This window comes from Aplysia californica, unplaced genomic scaffold (assembly GCF_000002075.1).
Source record: "Aplysia californica isolate F4 #8 unplaced genomic scaffold, AplCal3.0 scaffold00834, whole genome shotgun sequence".
Classification (NCBI taxonomy): domain Eukaryota; kingdom Metazoa; phylum Mollusca; class Gastropoda; order Aplysiida; family Aplysiidae; genus Aplysia; species Aplysia californica.
This window is the reverse complement of record NW_004798104.1, coordinates 239,971-260,177: the sequence shown is the minus strand read 5'-3', so window position 1 is coordinate 260,177 and position 20,207 is coordinate 239,971. Positions and strand designations below refer to the sequence as shown.

At 41.8% G+C, this 20,207-nt stretch overlaps 3 protein-coding genes across 3 annotated transcripts in view; 2 read left to right on the top strand and 1 right to left on the bottom strand.

The window, feature by feature from the left end:
• The window catches only part of LOC101854291 (mediator of RNA polymerase II transcription subunit 31), a 20,824-nt gene extending 10,687 nt beyond the window's left edge, over window positions 1–10,137 (top strand). Inside the window, exons 2-5 of the mRNA XM_005109957.3 lie at window positions 1,258–1,338; window positions 2,025–2,121; window positions 3,311–3,458; window positions 8,441–10,137. Coding sequence (XP_005110014.1) covers window positions 1,258–1,338; window positions 2,025–2,121; window positions 3,311–3,458; window positions 8,441–8,515 — 401 coding nt within the window. The 3' untranslated portion in view covers window positions 8,516–10,137. The remainder of the gene's footprint in view (window positions 1–1,257; window positions 1,339–2,024; window positions 2,122–3,310; window positions 3,459–8,440) is intronic.
• Window positions 10,138–16,815: 6,678 nt separating this feature from the next.
• Window positions 16,816–19,447, top strand: LOC118478686. The gene has a single exon (XM_035972771.1). It carries the CDS (start codon window positions 16,928–16,930, stop codon window positions 18,581–18,583), a length of 1,656 nt encoding a protein of 551 aa, XP_035828664.1. The 5' UTR covers window positions 16,816–16,927; the 3' UTR covers window positions 18,584–19,447.
• A 53-nt stretch (window positions 19,448–19,500) lies between these two features.
• LOC101854052 (integrator complex subunit 2) overlaps window positions 19,501–20,207 on the bottom strand; it is a 43,299-nt gene continuing 42,592 nt past the window's right edge. The window contains exon 23 of the mRNA XM_005109956.3: window positions 19,501–19,989. Coding sequence (XP_005110013.1) covers window positions 19,850–19,989 — 140 coding nt within the window. The 3' untranslated portion in view covers window positions 19,501–19,849. The remainder of the gene's footprint in view (window positions 19,990–20,207) is intronic.

The window sequence follows — 20,207 nt, the reverse complement described above, 5'->3', positions numbered from 1 at the left end:
GGGGGGGGGGGGGGGGGGGGAGGTGAGAAGGAAGAAAAGAAAACTGAAAATCAACACACACAAGCACACGCTCACATAGCCCAGGCAGTCGGGGATGAAACCTAGTGACATAACCCATCGAGCGCTAAGCGGCAGAGCGGGTCGGCCACTTTAGATCTTGATATAACAAAGTCGTTGGGCCTGACCTTTGATTTTGCTAAATCTGAGTTGTTCATAATACCAATAATGTGTGCAACAAGTTGCGTAGCAATGTTAATGTAGGGTCAAGCATACGTCAACGTCTGTTTCCTCAAACCAGCATGCAATTCATCACGTATAGGTTTAGATCTGTCTCGATAAACCTTTCATCATCCAGCTGTACGACAATAGTTTTTGAATACACATGGATGGGCCTATTTACCCACAGTAGACAAAAAGACAACCACTGTTGCTGCTGATCACACTTGTTGTTGTTTGAGGAAGAAGCAAACTACAATCGAGCATGGATATTATATCGAACACACTGGGGATTGACAAATGAAATTGACACACTTTTATCCATAATTCGATTTATATCAATATTATCATAACAGAGAATGAAAGTTTTTATACTGAAGAAATTTCAGGGAAACAATTGTGATGGTATTAATGTAGTCAGTCGGAAAATAAGTTACTGGAATTATGAAAAGTACCCTTGGCATTGATAGTCAGGTGGTTAGGTTACCGAATGTTCCCATTTGGCATTCTATTGGAGATGGATGTTGAATTCAGAGGTCTCTCCTCATATCCTTAGTATTGCAAGGGGCTTTTTAATCCTTCCCAATGATGAATTTCACATTCTTACCCAGTATCGGTAAGAGAACAGATGGATAGATATTGTACACTCCTTGTTCGGTGTTAAAGCAAGAGAAAAGAAGAGAGGGGTGCTGATGAGCCTTTCTACTAAGTAATCAAACAGAAAAATTGCTCTTACGCCTGGACATGATCATGACAATGTAACCAACCCTCGTCTGAGCATGCCACCCACCCCTATAGTGTAATCCGTTCCTGATCCATTTCTTCCCATTCAAACAACCACAAAATTACAAAAATACTCATGAATGTTCGAAAAGGAATTAAAACTCCATATTTGGCCCAATGCAGCGCCACATTGTCTGTCTTCGATCACACACCACCACCCATCCTGAGTGGCTGAAATCTGATTTTTTAGTGTGATTCTCCCTGTTTTCATTTTTCTTGTTGTTGATAAAGGTTTGTTCCTCTTTCTTTTTTTTTCAGAGACAGAAGAACAACAGAAAACCAGGTTTCAGACTGAATTAGAATTTGTACAATGCTTGGCGAATCCCAACTATCTGAACTGTAAGTAAAATGTTTTACAAAATTTCATTAGTTGTAACTTACTGACCAGATGATGGCAGTAGTGCTCATTTTAACCTTGGGTGTTGCCTTTCTGAACCTCTGTTTTGCTCACAAAAGTGCAGGTTTGGAATAGCGTGTGGCACAGAAAGCTCAAACATTGAGGATTGACAAATGGGTTTAATACATCCATAATTCAGGCAAACCGTTAAAATGGACATTTAAAAAAATGTTATAGGTTTAACACCCCTATCAACACTATTATTAGGTTATTTAAGAGGCGGGTCCTCTGAGTTTAACATCCGTATCTGAAAGGACCGAGCCAAACGGGAAATCCGTGTAAAGTGCCTTTTCCAAGGACACAACATCGGGACGAGGCTCGAACTCCGAACCCGCAATCTCATGATTACGAGTCCGGTAGCCTAACCACTAGGCAACCGACGACTCTCGAAAAATTAAGAGAGATCAAATTTTGGAAGAAAATCAAGGGGAGTAGCTGTAACCGTTTACCGGTTGGAAAATAAATAACTGTAACAGGTTTACTGTTGCAGATTCGCTGCATACAGCTGTATGAGTGACACTGTTTCTTAACAACAAAAATATGACTACTTCATTTTGTGCATCTCTAGAATGAGATTTTTTCCTTTCTTACAACTTACACATTGTCTTTTCGGTTTTGTTTCGTACAGTTTTGGCCCAGAGAGGGATTTTCAAAGAGCAAAATTTCATCAACTACCTTAAGTACTTGCAGTACTGGAAAGAGCCCAAGTATGCCAAATATCTCAAGTGAGTTCATTACACTCTTGACTCTTATGCTTTTGCTGGTCATCAGAATTAGATTTTTGACCCTGAACTGATTATAATGTTAAACAATCGAGTTTTTTTGTTTTGTTTTGTTTGTTTTGTTTTTCAAATTGATTCTGGTGTTAATGTTAAATTGCAATATGGTCAGGATAGCATAGATGAAGGGCAGCTCTTGTGGCCTTGAGGTGTAGTGTTCTGCTCACGGTCAAAAAGTCCGATCCTTGAGACCTGCCAGCAAAGAAAACATTTTCATCTATAAGATTTTCTCTTTTGTCCCCCTTTCCTGTGCTGTAGTCCTCTTCTGTTATCTGCCTTTATCTCCACCCCCCCCCCCCCCTTCACTCTTCCCTCCTCTCTCTTTTCCCCCTTCTTTTCTCCTCTTTCCCTTTCTTCTGACTTGTTCTACTGCTACTGGCTTCTTCTCTTTGCTCCTCTTTCAGCCACACCCCTTGTCTTAGGGTATATATGGGATCGAACACCTAGCCTTCTCAGATAAGGGTGAAAAATTTCAGAGGTCTCGTATGGAAATGGCGCTTGTTAAGATCCCTTGGTGGCCCTAATTAAAACTGTAGTGTACCTTGGAAATCGGAATGTGGCTACCTGAGAGCAAGGCACCCTGCAAAGTAGGAAAAATGGTCATGCAAGTAAAAATCAGTGGCGCAAGAAGTCAAAGAGAAACGAAAAGAAGAAGACACTGTAGATGAAGGACAAATAGGCATGTTTCTATTTTACCGTACGGACCCTAGTGCTCATCTCAGATCATGCTACCTTTATTCTTCCCCAATTGTAATGCACACCTCAATGAGAAGTGGAGTATATCCAGCAAATCCAGGAGCTTTTCCGCCCAAAGCTAAGGTTCACACGTCCTCACCCTGTTGGCTTATCAGGCAAGGGTCCAAAATATTGGGTTTTATAAAAAGTGGAAATTCAGTGTCTAAACTTACCAATCAACTTCAACATATTTTGTGCCGTTTTATGGCTGCACTTATAGCAATGAAAGGCTGACTATTTCATTTCCCTGACAGAGCCTCTTAATTTGTGTTGATGGGGGGGGGGGGGATGACATAGAGCGTAGTCTTACGTTTATCAGCCGATTTGGAGTATCATAAAAGTCTACCTCTATGTTTAAGCATTTACACGTGTGTAACTCATATGTCTGCGTATGTGCCAGGTACCCTCAGTGCCTTCACATGCTGGAGCTACTACAGTACGAGCACTTCCGCAAGGAACTGGTCAACTCTCAGTGTGCTAAGTTCATCGACGACCAGCAGCTTCTGAGCTGGCAGCACTATCAGCGCAAACGCAGTACTCTCTTACAGGTACACCAGGGTCACTAAAGACTGGGGAAATAAGGCCCTCTTTTGTCTTTCTTTGTTTTTTGGTGGGTTTTTTTACGTATTATTATGCATTTTTATACCTTCATTAGCACAATATACAGTTGAATCTTTGTAAGACGGCCACATATTGTCGTGGAGAATAGTGGCTGTATGAGACCTATTATTTAGGTCTTGTTGAACTTGGAAAAAAAAAATCAATACGGGACTCACAAAAGAAAGAAACGGAAGAAGTGCTATATCATGTCTTTCAAACCAGTTAGAGAAAAAATAAATAAATTTCTTTAACTTCTTATTTTCTCTTTCAGACGCAAAATTGGACAGCGCACAATAGTAACAAATGAAGCTCACATGTCTCTGATAAAAATTGACTATAATAACAAATTGTGTTGAAAGCACCCATCAAGGTATGACTTCATTTGTTATCAATGCATTTTTAGAGCAAAATTATCAAACAAGTAACAGATTAGAAACAAAACAAGAAATTAACAACTTAAAACAAGAGAAAACTAAAAACGAAAGAAAAAGAAAATCAAACGACTAAATTGCTCAGCTCAACGAACCACAAGGTGTAGCCCCTGAAGATTGACCCACAATGCTGAGCTGTCTCAATGTCTGAGAGCTGTCCAGACGATAATCGGCACGGTCATCGGACAATACAAAAATTGCTACGCACACTGATGTGCTCAGAATGAAGAAAACAAACCATTTCCTATGGTCCCAACTGGAGGTGGTCACAGGCTTAGGACTGCCATAGGGCTTATTGAAATGTGTTTTTTTGGGGGGGGGGGGGGGGGTTTCTTTTCTTGACTAAGCAATGTGACAGTTTCATCCATTGGGACTGACAATATCGAGAGGTGAATGAATTATGGCTGCTTATTCTCAGCATCAGGGGAAAAGGTAAATTTGGCAGTGGGTTGATGAAATAGGGTGGCTGCAGCCGCTTTGGACAGGTGCCTTTTTACACAGTTAAATTACATAGAAAAAATGCTTGGGGAGAGGAGGAGGAATGGACAGTGGCCGCTGTCCATTCCCCCTCCTCTCCCCAAGCTGGTGGCTGTATTATACAGGTGGCCGTCATGGCAGTTTCAACTACATAATTTCGGAGGCAAGTTTCTATCCTGCCCATCAGGACCATCCAGGGCTAAGAATGATACAACAGCCCAGCAGGAAGACTGAGATACTTGATAGAAATTCTTCTCTCTCCAGTCTCCTGCCTGTGATGGTAAAAGACCAAATCACTACTACACCACAGACATCAGTCTCTTTTGTCTTTATGAACTTTATTTTTTATCAAATTATGTGTGCAGGAAGTTGGAGGGTGTCACTGGGCCAATCTCTTTCATTTACCTGTAGTGGTTTTTCTAGCTTTTGCAAGGCATTAAGTAACTGTTAATGTGCTTCTTTTTGCTCAAGCAAGCATACAAGTCATATGTACTTAGGACCTTCGGGCTTCAGTTCTCAGTTGTCAACTTTTTTTTACCCCTGTTTGAAGCTATTGATAGGCCATATGTCCGTCCAACCTTTTTGCTTTCCCTTCTTTTTATGGTCAAGCCTGGAGCTTAATGCCACACTGAGTAAAATACCATTAGGTTCTGTGCTAAATTAGGCTGTTCTGGTTTTTTTCTTAGAGTTGAGTCAACATACTAGAACTAGAAGTTGTGGTAATAATGTCAGTTCAGCTGTGGAACCTGACTTGAATTACAGAGTTCACTTTCATTTACTTTAAGTAATTAGTGCAAAAGCCCAAGATCTGCGGTTCAAACCCTGGACCATCAAATTCCAAGGTGGGCACGTTGCAACTTCACTGAAGGCACTTGTGTCTGGTGTAACGTTTTTTAAAAATTCTTTAATGAGGTTCACAGTTCTGCCGACAAACATGTTTCTATTTACAAATGTTTTCAAGCCTTAGGAATTTGATTAAGTTTTTAAAAATTTTTTATATTATATGGTAATTGTAGTCTTTATGATTATTAGAGCACGGCATTTCAAATGTCCCGCTGCGCGCTCATATGACCTTATGCAGTTGCGAGCACTATAAAACTTACTTAACTAAACTAAGTGTCTCGCACAAAATGTACTCTTTTATTCACCATAATTTTAAAAAATTGAACTCCCCACCCCCACGGGGCGGTGCCACTAACTGAAGTCTTTAGGCCATTCCCAAAGGGGGGACATTTCTCGTTCATGCACCGTAGAATTGTAAATGGGCTGATTCATCATGTCACTCTCATAACTGTGCCTGATCTGCAACAGGGAACTGCTGCTTTTTCTTTCCTAATCCTTACTTACTATTGTCATTCCTCTACTTCTTTTGTATCTTTGTCACACTCTTGTGACCTGCTATTTCTAGGGTGCCTTGATAGTCGAAGCAGACTTTGTGCTGTTGAAGCTAGAGAGGTGAGCAGAGTAAGTCTTGATTCCCTGTAAGGACTTCTCTGTTGACATCCACCCCTTGGCGCTCATATGACTTTATGCAGTTTCGATCGCCGTAAAACCTCTACGAAAACTAAACTAAAAAATTGAAATTGAGAACATATCAAACATACATACAGTTTGAACTGGATAGGTCGAACACAGATTACTCGAAATCAGTCGAACTGTGCCTGCAGCCGCGGGTTGTTGTTTTTTTTTCTTCTTTTTCTTTGTAAGAAAATTAGGCGGTGCTCGAACACAAACACGGAATAGTCAAACTAATTACGCCGCCGTAGAGATCCTTTGAGGAGCATTTCAGACAAAATAATTATGATAGTGAAAATAAAAACTAATATAAAATATTTTTTGTGCACTGCTCGACATGCGTGCCCTCTACGTCCCAGCCCTAGCAAGGCGTTGTTGATTACTGTTGCGATATAATGCTTATCTTGTCAAATGTTTTGAAAAGGCACTTTTCGATTAGGGGCTGTTCAATTATAATCGTACGCCTTTTTGGGGACTTTTTGACCCCCCCCCTCCCTTCACTTTTCTTACATTTGCGTCCCCCCGTAATATGACATTGTTCGCTTATAATATGGTACTAATAATATGACATTTATATCGCACAAATTCATGTTACAATCATTGTTCCATGCGCTTTACATAATATTCATGAAGAACATGCATGTTCCACGCAATTTACAGATCGGCATGTTAACGATTGTATAATTGCGCGGCAATCTTAAGATTGGACTGCATATTTTAACGATCGTATAACTCACTTCCATTTTTATTCTTTTACTCACATCAAGGAACATTCACGTATATTTTAAAAAGTGCTAAAATATGAAAATTAAAATTAAATATGAAACTGAAGATCTCGCAAAAATGATACAATTATATAATCGTTAAAACGTGCAGCGCAATCTTAAAATTGCCCCACAATCTTAAGATTGCCACGCAATTATACGACCGTTAAAACGTGCAGCGCAATCCTAAGGTCAGTAAATTGCGTGGAACACATACACAGATATCATACGTATGCACATAAATAATATGCAGTTCTACATTTACTAAAAAAAATAACAGGGCAGACCATTCAAGCAAGATATTGCATACACTCTTTCTTACTAATCAGGAAAAAATTGAGACTCAAGTCAATTTAAAAAGCGCCTTAATTACAAATAACTCAAATTACAGTGAAATTCGGGACCGAAAAAAAGTACTGACTTTATGTACTACTCGCCATTGAAAATTGAAGATGACAGCTACAAAATTACAAAGTACCTGGTAACAAGATGTTAGCTCAATTTCAGTGAGTATAATTCTGAAGTTGTCACCAATACAAGAGATAATGAATGAACAAAGTAATTGAAGGTGTGTACACCACTAGCTCAGGACCTAAATATCTCTTCTTAAATGAATTCATCTTGGGATTTAGCCCCAAATAGTTTACTTTACGCAAGGTTAACACTCAAGCGGTTGACCGTACATGTATCAGAAACACAATTACTTAAACAAAGAAGGTAAGAAACGGGACCACAGTGAGGTGTTGACTGTAAGCAAAAGTTGACTTTATTAGGATTCCACAGTATCTGTTATTACCATACTGATCATTATGCTTAAAACAAAAAGTGAAATTACTTATCATCTACAAAGGCAGTGTTCATCATTATGTCGTCACAAATATTGTTTTTAAACAGGGGCATCTGCAGAACTGTCTTCCAAATACATGGGTCCTGTTGCAACATCCTGGTCTGTCTCCTCTTTTTCCTCCACCTCCATTTCTTCCTGTGTAAAGCCATGTGCCTCTTCAATGCTGCAATACTTGGAAAATATTTCCAACATTCCTTGTGGCCTCTGCACACCATGCAGCCTTTCTTGACCAAGGCCACCCTTTTTTCCCCCTTATTTTTTCACCTCACAAAAGTGTAATATTACATTGGTTCAAGACCCCCCCCCCCCTCTTACACTTTTCTTACAGGAGCCAAAGACACCCCCCCCCCCCTCCAGGTGTAAGGTTATATTTGAACAGCCCCTTAGTGCAGAAGACCGCTCACACTGACCCATGCAATCAAACTGTCTTGGTACCGGTAGGCTCAATACCTATCGAACTCGAAAGCGTTGTTCATCGCATTTCTCATTCTCAATCTGTCAATTTCAGATTCTCTCAAATTTCAAGTCAATAGGCATAGATCTATCATACCTGATCTAGGACAATGGCCGGAAAAAGAAAAATCTCTGATCCGACTCAGTCTTTGTTCCTTCCCTTGATTCTCTGACTCATTAAAAATCTATCGTCCTTATCTCCCCTTCTTCTTTTTTATTTTTGATACCGGTACTCTCTCTCTTGTAACACCTCTAATCTTCTGGTGCTCATATATAGGACATTATGCAGTTGCGAGTGCAGTAAAACCTCTGCTAAAAGTAAACGATACAGCGGATGCCTTAACACTGTTCACATATCCCTCGAACTACCGAGACCAGTCCCGACGAATTCGGGCAATTTGTGTTACACTATGTATTTTGCCCTCTGACTCTCATCTCTCCAGGAACAGGCCGAGAAGACCCAAGCGGCTAAAGAGACGAAAGAAGTCAAACCACCAACCACTCAGGCCGCTACTTGATCTTTCTCCACCTCACATGGAACGTCAGGGAACATGTTAGGGTTGTCATACCATTTTCTCCTGTCACTGTACATAGCCCCATCGTTTTATCATGAATAATTTCTGCATGAGAATGAGAAGAAGCAGTTTGGAGCGAGTGATTTGTGCTGTTGACTGTAGCTGGTGTGTTTTTTTTTTGCCAAAGTGGACTTTTTTGTTATAGTTTCACTTTCACATGTGTATATTATTACCCTGTCGCTCATCATGTTATGTTCGTTATAGACATACAGCGATGTTGCTGACAGTTTGTATACACATTGTCACTTCGCTAATAGAATAGCACTTCTTATTTTTACTCCGTTTGAGACAAATGAAAAAAACAACTAGACTATTTATCATGTAATAATGGTAAAACTTGTCTTACACGTTTATCTTGTGACTGCCGGCGCATTTTTGTTTTGGTTTTACCAAAAGATATACAGTCCGCTCCACTTGTAGCGAGGTCGGTTGTAAAGATCTTTGGACGTAGCGATTTTTTCCATGGTACGGGCACCGATGCAACACAAACTCAATAAAATTGAAACGGTTGTACTGAATTCACTACATCCGTCGTGACGGCTGTAGTGATGCGTAATCTTATCCCTGGCCCATATATTTTATAGTAAAAATATAACGGTTTTAAAGGTGTTTCCCCCGTGGTTAGCTTTGATGAACGTGATGATGTTTTGTAACGTTACGCACATTCACACAACAGTACGAGGCATCAGACATCCCACATGATACTATTGATTACCTTACATGATAAACGCATTAGCGAACATGATACTGCCTCCCTCTCACTTCGCCTAGCGACATGGCCATGAGAGACAACTACGATGTGTTGGCACTGTGGCTTAGCGCCGAAGGAAGCGAACACGGTTGGCCCTGCCTCTCTCTCACTTCGCGTAGCATCCCTACTTGCCTGAGTCAATGCACTGTGCGTGTGGTGTGTGTCACTGACCTGTGTGCTGGGATTATTTCCCTTGAATTTTTCTTCCAGCGACTGTTGTGAACTTCGGATGTACCGGTAGCGATCTTTTTTCTGGTCCCCCAACGATATCGCTACAAGCGTACTCGACTGTAGTGCCAAAAATAAAAAGTAAAACGCTAGATCTAGTTGCATTTTGGAACAGCTCTGAGTTTTGCAATTTTGTTAACGCAGTGACAATAGTATGTGAAAATTGAAAGGTGCACCGTGGAATGAATGGTCTGAGCAGGGCTGCCAAGTGTCCTGCGTTGCACGGGACAGTCCCGCATTTTGGCCACCGGTCCCGCACGAAGCTCAACATTGCACCTGGAACAATTTTTCTCAAGAGCTCCGCTTTTGTTCACACAGGTCAAGCCATGCAGGAACTGGGCGAGGAAAAATGTTGAGTTTATGGGGCGGGGGAATCTTATAAGTTATGTAGCCTTGCGAAGTCCGATGTGTTCCTCGAGTCATTTTTCCCAACTTGGCAGCCCTGGTCTGAGCAAATGGGAAATCTTGTGTAAGGAGTTTGTTAATGTCATGTCATCAGCACTTACTGTGTGACTTCCATGAAGTTGAATGAATGAAAGAGCCATAATATTATGTGAATAAAAGGTGCCTGTCTGCTTCAAAATAATGTATTTTAGTTTCTCTGCTTTATTCAGAAGGATGGAAGATAATAGTTTTCATACATGCTGTACCAGTACTGAACTGAATGTGTTTAACTCACTGGAGACGGTTCGCGCAACATTTGCGAGCGCCAATATTTCCCCGAGAGGGAGTTCACGCACCCCCTGCGAGCACAAGTTTGGCATTTTCTATTCGGCAAAGTATGCGCACAAACGCTGCGTGAACCGTCTCTTGCCGTGCAGCCGACCTTCGTTTCGTTTAGTGCGAAGTTTCACCGGAATTGGCTGGAAACTTTTTGAGTCATTGACCCGAAAGGAAAGTTAGTCTCACCGAGGCCCTACTTTCGTTTCTCTGACTGGTGTCTGTTCTTGCAACACTTAGTACGATGGCAGCACTTTTAGTTTTAGTAAGTTTTACGGCACACTATAAGGTCGAAGATTAGGTGTTACAAGAGAGTAACAAACACGAAAAAAGAAGGAAGAGAGATCAGGACGATAGATCTTTGATAGGAATGAAGGAGCAAACCACACCAGAGCACCCGCCAACCACCCACTTAGTAGCGAAAAGCAAACATTTTTCAAGTGTTTGCACGATTTTGGCAGTTTAGAAAATTCTGATTATGATATTTTAGACCATGGGGGATCCTGATTTCAATGTAAATGAGCATCAAAGCACCGATTCTGATAGCGTATGTTCTAGATCTAAACATTCCGCTTTGTCTGGAGTCCGCGTTTTTTTTCACTCTGAAGTGGATTAGACAGCTAATACGTAAGGATTACCATATCGATTACCTGCCTATTCATGAGTTTGGACTTTTTTATTAATTTTGAAACTCAAAACACAATACAGTCGGTGTCGCATTCAACAAGAAGTCGGCTCCTATGAGGCAATCCTTAATCCCCGATTTTTCCCTCTCTATATATTTAAATGAACGTCAGCTCCAATGAGGTTGCAAACAGGCCGAAGTCGCTTTCAACGAGGTCGCGATAACTAAATAAACAGCAATTAACGGCCCCAAAAGCGAAGAATTTTTCTCCTTTCTCTCCTTCTGACTTGGAGCACAAGGCCCATCATCGATTCCTAACACATTGTATTGCTAGATCTAGTGTGTCTCGTAATATGGGCCCCAAAGCCAAGAGGACGGGTGAGAGTTGGCTGCCCTAGGGTAGGGATGGGAGGGGGTGGATGGGAACACGATGCAGGCTGTGTGAAACTGGATGAACTCTGGATGGGTAGGCCGAGATCGAGACCATTTTTTTTTTCAATTTTCTTTTATTCCTCTGATCAGAAAATCCCAGCTCCCGCCTTTACTTTATGTAGATATCTAGATCTAGGCCTAGATGTGAGAGGATATGCTTCCACGCGAGAAGAGTTCCCGCAAAAAAAATAATTTTAAAATGTAGAAATGACGGTCAGAACACAGCTTAAACACGCGAACACTGATGTTGTTTGAGAACTTTGTCATCAGGGGGAACAACTATTTTAATTACTGGTTCTGGTACATCGTGTATATAGTAACGTGTCTCCTTTCTTTTGTTTAGCCTTAGTTACATTCAACGAGAGGTCGGATCCAACGAGCACAACAAGCCAGTCCCGGCAACCTCGTTGAATGCGACACCCACTGTAAAAGACACACGCAAGATTAGATTTTGGGAGGTTTTGTTGGTTTTTTTTTAACTTAATTAAAACATTTCGTCAAAAATTGTGGCGAGCAACAAATTTTAGCACATTTACAGAAAATCATTTCTAAAAAACTATAAATGATATTGCCTTTCAGGGGTTTTTTTGTGTCATAATGGGCATGTTTAGATGTGCTTGTGTAAAAATGGTGGTTGTATGTCTTTGGGAAGGATGTTGTTTGAAAATGAAATACCCCCAAAAACACCAGTCTTCAGCGTATGTAGACCTGAAAAAGGCCCAGTCTCCACTGAGATAATGAAGGTCAAAAATTTGTACGTGCTGACGGTGGTGTTTTTTAAAACTCAAGTGCTGCTGAGAATGAGGGTCAGACTCAGAGTGAAGGCATAGATCTACATTTTTTTAAAAATTTTGCCTAGACAAAAGTAAAAAAACCCAACAATTTATGATACTGGCTTGTCAAATTGTTAAATAGTGTGAATCAAGATCTTGTGCAATTATTTAATATTAGCTTGAAAAAGAGACGCAGAAACTACATTACTGGGGATGCTAAAAATGATTTTTTTTTTTTTAAAACTGAAAATGAGCGGAGCATCACATCTCACCTACAACGAAGTGTAAAGTTTTTAAATGACAAACAAAAAAATCTCTCTTACTGTCTTACCTCTCCTCTTTCCATTACAAGTGTATGGGGCCTTTGTTGCATCAATTCCAATACAGTAGTCTCCGCCTAAGATCCCGGTGCTTGGGAGCAAGGAAATGCGGGATCTTAGGCGAACCGGGATCTTAACCGATGAACCCAGGGAAGAATCTATGGTGACCCATGTTAAGGCTCACAATCGGTAAAATGGTCTCCCTCCACTCTACAATGAACTGACGTGACCGCTTGGTGGGTTTATGACGCATGGCGAGCAAAGAGTGGTTAACCTTGATGACCTATCCCAGTGCATAGTGGGATGTGGCATGCCATTTTCACTTATTAATCTATCATGAGTCTCAAGATCTACGCTTATCCAGTTGCCCCTCCTCTTTACCTGTCAAAATTTATAGCTGTCCATCTCTCCCCCCCCCTTCCAAACCGCCTTTGTCGTTACACACAATTACGTTGTGAACCCACCAATTAAAATTCAGTCTGTCTCGAAAATTCGGGAGTAGAGACAACTGCTGCAATGGTCTAGGAAGAGATCACGGTTCGATGTGATCCTGCCTGGAGCGAATGTGTAGGCCCTACCCACCCAGCGAGTGATGCAAGTTTAGGTGGCGAGTTCAGGTGTGAGTGCGATGCGTGGGGAAAACAAACGCGTTGGTCAGTTCACACCTCGGTGTGATCCCGTCTGGGGCAAATATTGTATCGCTTCATCGAGTTTTACAACGTGTATGTGATCACATTCACGATAGTGGCTGATCTTTGACGCGACGGACAGTTTATTGATCTCAACTTTTCACTCTAGGTTGATCGGCTGTGCCCGCCCCGGCTTTTGTTTAGCAAATTATGATCTGAAATGCGGGATCTTAGCCGAATGTAGACCATCAGAGCGGGATCTTAGGGGTGACTTTTGTATAGTAAAAATTCTGTTTTCCTAAAACAACGGGATCTTAAGCGAACCGGGATCATAAGCGGCGGGATCTTAGGCGGAGACTACTGTATTATTATTTCTGTCTTGAGAAGAAGGGCCTTATGTTAGTGGCCTTCTTGGAGACAGGAAAAATTCCAACAAATGGAAAAACGGGAGATTTGGCATTCCTGATCACTGCAGCTAAGCTACACTGATTTGGGCATTAAATTAAATTTTAATACATATATGTACAGTATGGTAGTCTCCGTCTAAATAGTAAAAGCACGCTCCGCTCAAACGCATGCTTTCTTCATATGAGGTTTTTACTATAGACGTACAAACGCACGATCACTTCTAAACGCACGCTTCGATCCGTGAAACACGCCAACAGGTAAAGCTTGACAAGGGGAAATTTTCGCAGCAGCCTACACAGCTAGCACTTGCACAAGCCTAGACAACCAGATACCTGTAGATACCTATTTGGTGAGACTGGCCCTCCTCACACAAAACAAAGAGAGTGATGGACAGAGTTCCCACGCCCAATAACTTTCCACGGCCACATTGGTCTAGGAGGACTGGTTGAGCGATTGGGGGGGGGGGGGGGGGGGGGGTCTGAAATGTCTTTTGATTGGATGGCCACTCAAAATGCATCTTTGAGAGACTGTTTCTGACTGGTGTTTGAGCGACTGCATACATAATGTTTAGTTAGGCCTATGATGCACAACACGCGTGAATGCTGTAAAACGCTGGATAGGCCTCTTTGTTGCGGATTAGTAATCAGCTGCGCTCGAACTTGAACCAACCCATTCAACGCCTTTGAATTCATAATTCATAACCGCAGTCTGGGAATCCTTCACAGACAGTTATGTGTCGTCATATTATCATCAGCCAAAATGACCCCCCACCCTCCAATTTCCAAGGCAGGTAATTAAGATATCAAGGAAATAAGATGATTGCATTCCTTCCTCCCTTTACACAGGTTCATGTAAACGCATGCTCTGTATAAACACACACTAAGTGTGACTAAGGGGCCTTCCCCAGCATTGTGCGTTTAGGTGGAGACTACTGCACCTCAAAACTCAGAGCTTAGGTAGGCCCTACTGTGTGGTTAAAAAACTTGGGGCTGAGTAAATAGGAAAAAATGTGTAGGCCTATGTGTCATTACAAAATCACTCGATAGATAGAAACACATGGACCCTTGCCACTGGCAACATAGTTCATAACAATGAGTTTGCTCATTCATTGTATTTATTTTCAACAGATAAATATCCTGTACACTTGCAATTTGATTTGAATTACTACTTGAATAATTCATGATAATCAAGTATTGACAGAAAATCATGACACAAAGCCAGTGATTTCTCACCTGTAGCACGTATGTTGTGAACTTTCTCATGCACACACTAGCACATCGAAGGTACCTGGTAAGGGCTACTCTCTCTCTCTCTCTTTCAGCACATATACACAGTAAACAGCTACCCTTAGCCTCCTCCTCACTCTCAGAACAGTCTACACAGTAAATGGCTACCTTCAGTCTCTCAGCTCAGCACACAATATATACAGTAAAGAAATACCTTCAGTCTCTCAGCTCAGCACATAATATATACAGTAAAGAAATACCCTCAGTCTCTCAGCTCAGCACACAATATATACAATAAAGAAATACCCTCAGTCTCTCTCAGCACAATTTACATGGTAAACGGCTTCCCACTGTCTCTCTCAGCACCATCTCTCTCTCTCTCTCACTCACTCTCTCTCTCTCTCTCTCTCTCTCTCAGCAAACAGTCTACACAGTAAAGAGACACCCTCAGTCTTTCTCCCTCCTTGGCTGTCTAACCAGACCACGCAGTAAAAAGCCACCTCAGTCTCTCTCAGCACATACTTACAAGTTACAAGACTTATGACAACTGTCAGTCTCTCGAGTACAAAGTGCAAAAACAATTTAGTAGACATCTCAAGAGCCGTTGGAACATGCAAAGACTCATCCAGGACTGGGTAGGCAGAAGTGTTTGTGGAGAACCCTTGCCCCCGCATTAACTCACTTGAGGCTATTCCCGTGTATTAACTGGACACACCAGTGGCCTAATCCAGAGTATTTATGGGATGCGCTTTATCGGTCAATATATCCAGTGTTTTTGTGTCATAAGCTACGGGAAGCAGCAAGCCAACAGTTGACCCACTTGTTTTGTTTCCTTAAAAATTTGGTGAAGTCAAGTGCGATACTTTTTTTTTAGCTGTAACGGACAAGTCAGTAACCCCCTGCATTGTGATAGACGATTTTATTATAAATATAAATTGGGCGCAAAAAAACGTTGCGTAACCCAGGGATGCCCTTTTTCCGGTTAAAACCGGAAATCCGGGTTTTTAGCGATTTTCCGGGGCCTCCGGTTTTTAGCGCCCGATCCTCCGGTAAATTCTCCGGTCGGCCGAGAATTTAAGTCCGGCCCGTTGTCAAGAGCGAAAAAATGTGATACGACTCGAGTACGAAGAGTCCACCGGCGGATTTCCGGTTGTGAATTTTATGCACCCGGGCTAGAGAATTCTTCTGCGCAAGCGCAGTCATTGTTCTGATTAGGCAAAGCCATCTCTCCCACCGCGATACGAACGTCATAGATCTATCTAGATCTAGATTAAATTACAGATTACAAAGACAGTCAAGAAGAAACGTAGATCTAGTCAACACGTGCCTTTGATTCGTTCAAGGATTACTATATTACTATTTCAATTGGATTTACTGTTGTGTTCCCTAGATCTAGATCTAGATCTAGATTGTAGATCAACGGAAGAAGTGAAGAATGGATGATAACCTTTCCATTGTGCGTGGTCACGCTTGTGTAAAGACGTTGGACAAAGGTCTGAAAAACAAATTCAAATGGGAATGGCTGCAAGAGAAAGTGGCACCCGAGTTTGGTGGTGGATACTATTCGGACTGTTTCAGGAAGCTGAAAGAGGCTGGTGCAGTATACTGTGTGTTCTGTGAGGACAAAATTAAGTATGGGAGCTCAGGGAAAAAAGCCCTGTCTGATCACGTGAAACGCCCAGCACACATGACAAAGATGAAAGAGAAAAAAAGTGAGAGGGCGACTCAACCAGCTCTTGCTTCCATATTCAAGAAACTGAAGTGTTTAGAGGAAGGCAAATCGGAGCCACCACAACAAGTACTTCCATATGGGACTCCTGAGAATGTCCTTACAGCTGCACAATGCTCATCTCAATCTCAGACGCCTCAACAGTCAATGCCCAGATTAATAAGCATGGCTGACAGAAAATCACATCAGGAGGGCCTCATCTGCAGTTTCATTGCAGAGCACTCTCTGCCACTGTCACTTGCCCCCCATTTAGTTTCTTTAGCCCAAGAGCTGTCCAGAGATCACAAAGCCCTGCAAGAATTGAAGTTGGGACGAACATCTGCCACATGCAAGCTCAAAGAGGGTGTGTCAGGAGTTCTCAGGAAACGTCAGCACCATGAAACAAACACCATTTTCTGTCAACATTGATGAGAGCACTCTGAAATCAAACAAGAAACGTGTTCTGAACATTTTAGTCTGCTACTTCAGTGAAGAGTTAGGTAGAAGTGTAACACACCTGTATGCATCAGTGGAGATGACAGTGGTGAACGCTGACACTGTGTATTCAGCAGTGATAAACAAATTCAAAGATGATGACATTTGTTTAACAAATATAGTGTCAGTCCTGTCCGATTCTGCAGCTTATATGCGTGGCAGCAAAAATGGGTTTCAAGCCAAGTTGAAGGAGTCTGTGCCTGAGATTCTAGATATTGATGGTGATGTTTGCCATCATCTTCACAACATTGTGAAAACATTCATGACACATCTAGATCCAGAAAATTACACTGCAAAGCTTCTTGGAGACATTCACAGAGACTTTTCTCTCAGTGCTGATCTTCGTGATGATATATGTCAGATTTCTTCTCTACTTGAAAAGCCTCCCCTCCTTCCAATTGAATTTGCTGGACACAGGTGGATGTCTTTGATGGATGCCACCTCTCGACTACTGGACATCTTGGACCAGATCACTTTGTTTTACTTCGCCTGGGCACCACAAAACAAGAAAGAGAAGTACTCCAAGATTGCAACAGAAATCATGAAGAAACTGCCTGCATGGAAAAGGTATCTGATCTTCAGCATTCTGAGAAAACTCAAAGCAAAGAACCTGACTATGTTTGGGAAGGCAAGGAAAAGCAGAATTGTGTGCAAGGTCTTTGAGAGTCGATCAAAGATGCTGTTTCTCTGCAAAGCTGTCAAGTTTCTAACACCCCTGTTCAAGAACTGTATTTTGGCACTGGAGAAAGGAATCCCCAAAGTCCACAAGCTGTATGACAAAATTCTGGAGGCCTTCACACAGTTTCTAGCCTGTTATGTCAAACCTGAAGTCCTGAATGCTCCAAGATCCTCTGTTAAGTCGATAGATCTGGAAAACAAGGACCATTACCTTCCTTCCAAGCAGATGACAGTAGGAAGTGAGAGCAGCTCTCTATTGAAAGACATGCCAGACTCAGATAGGAAGTCAATGTTAATGTTAGAGAAAGTCAACAAAGCCTTTGTCTGCACTGGGATTTATATGAAATCAAAGTTGCCTTTGGAAAACAAATTGATCATAGCCCTTTCTTCCCTGGATCCAATTGTCAGAAGACATTCCACAACCAAAGCTATGATGAAAGAGCTTAACAAACTCATCCACCTCCCTGAAACAGATGACTTTCTCAGACAACTGAACAGTTATCACATTGACAATGAGCTTCCAGATGTGGAGGCTTCATTTAAGCTTGAGCTTGATGAATTTTGGAACACAGTCATCAAAAAGTACCCAGCAATGACAGACATGGTGAAAAAATGCCTCAGTCTCTTTACTGGCCCCAAAGTTGAGCAAAGTTTCAGCCTTCTCAACAATGTCCTAGATAGCACCTCAAACAGGATGGCCATTTCTACAGCTGAGGCATATCAGAGAGTGAAGTATTTCCTGCTGGCAGAGAAAACCACTAGTGTCAGTCATTTTTACAGGGATGACATCAAGTTCAGCCCAGTAGATCAGTCTTTGTGCCACCACATACAGTCAGCAAGAGTCAGGGCCAACAAGAGGGCTGCTGAAGTGAAAAAAACAACACATTCTGAGTCTGCTCTTGCTAGGGCTGATGCTGAGAGACATGCCATTCTTGGGATTGTTGGAGCTACTAGTAAGAAGAGGCCAGCTGCTGATGGAACCCACAAACCAGCAAAAAGAATCAAGAAGTCTTTATGACTAGATCTACAGGTATGTTGAAGCTCAGTGATTTTTTCTCTGATTTTGATTCATCCACAGTGATCCTTTTACACAATAACACTTCATTGTGTTTTGTACTTTCTTACCTATTTTCGTCAATTTATTGCGGGTACTAAAGCCGACCGCAGAAAGTTCAGGGGGTTTTTTTTGGCCATGGGGCATCCCTGGTAACCCCAGACAATGCCTTTTGAAAAATTGATAAAATAAACACTATTTGGAGAAATTAGAGATGCAGTTTCTTTTTTTTTTTTTGAGAGCATTTCTCTCCTTACCGTGATGCATTAAAAAAAATTATGATAGCTTTCAGTCTTTTTGTGGTTAATACATCTATATACCCCAAAAGTGTTGGGTGAAAAATAGCTCAGGCTCAAGTGAGTTAATACTAGGGATAATCAGACGGGAAAGCATACCGGAGAAGACAACTCTATCCGCAGTCTTGGTCACGGTTTGGCAAAATGTCATTAAAAAAAGCATCTGTGCTAAAATGGCTGCTGTTGTTGACCAGTGCACACAGGTCTTCATGTGCCAACCTGCAGGAAACTTTTCTCAGTACCAGTAGTAGGTCTACTAGCGTGCCAGTTCACAAATCTCAGTGAAAGTTGCACTACTGTAATAATTGCAATGCAGATTTTTATGCCCACATCGACACAAATTAGGAGGTAGTTGGCTTCGATCCAGCATGCAAGGCCTATCCAGGCAGAGAGAAATGCAACATTTCAGCAGACGAAGATAGAGGATAAAAAAACTCCTGTAACATTTGAAACAATCTCAGGTCTTCTGCATGTAACTGCGAACAGTTTTATGTTTTAGTTTTACGGCACTTGCAACACAATAAGGTCATATAAGTGCCGAAGATTAGAAGTGTTACAAGAGAGTAACAAACACAAAAAAGGAGGAGAGATGAGGACGATAGATGTTTGATAGGAAAGAAGGAGCAAACCACATCATAGCACCCGCCAACCACCCACGAACTGAGAGTCCAACATTCAACCAACCTTTCTTGGCGGGACACAATATATGGATTGTAAAGCTCCGAGAATTGTACATTTAGCAAACTATCCACGCACCAGCTTTTTCGTAATCACAGATTCCAGCAAATGTTCTTTGCTCTATTAAAAAAACAGTGGTCATACAGTCAACCAAATATTCCCTGCGCCATGACTTTCCCCGCGCAAGTATATATCGAGAAAGACCTGCTAGGATGTTATAAGTACACTTGTAGAACTTCTGGTTTGTGCTGCTTCATCAGTAGACCTTCCCCAGCACCACGGCCTTCTCACAGATCTGTGTAAATGTCTGCTGTACCGTGGAGTACAGGCCCTCGTACTCAGCCGATGGTGACACAGGGCTGCCCAGTTTGGATACCTCCAGGCTCCTACTGGAATCTGAGGAAAGGTAGAAGAGACCATTCTGAGCCAGGGTGACTTTTATGCCCTCTTTAACACAATTACCGTTATACCGTTATACAGTATGACACGATATAGCTCGAGTTCGTCAAGACCAGCCTCTGTAGTTCGTGGGATATCTTACAAAGATAAAGAAAAAAAACCACCAAACGGATCGCAGGCACAGCTTGACCGATGCATGATTTCGAGTCTTCTGT

Bases quoted from the DNA above. Each gene is read 5' to 3' on its own strand.
- LOC118478686 (XM_035972771.1), top strand. From the start codon at position 16,928: ATGACAGTGGTGAACGCTGACACTGTGTATTCAGCAGTGATAAACAAA.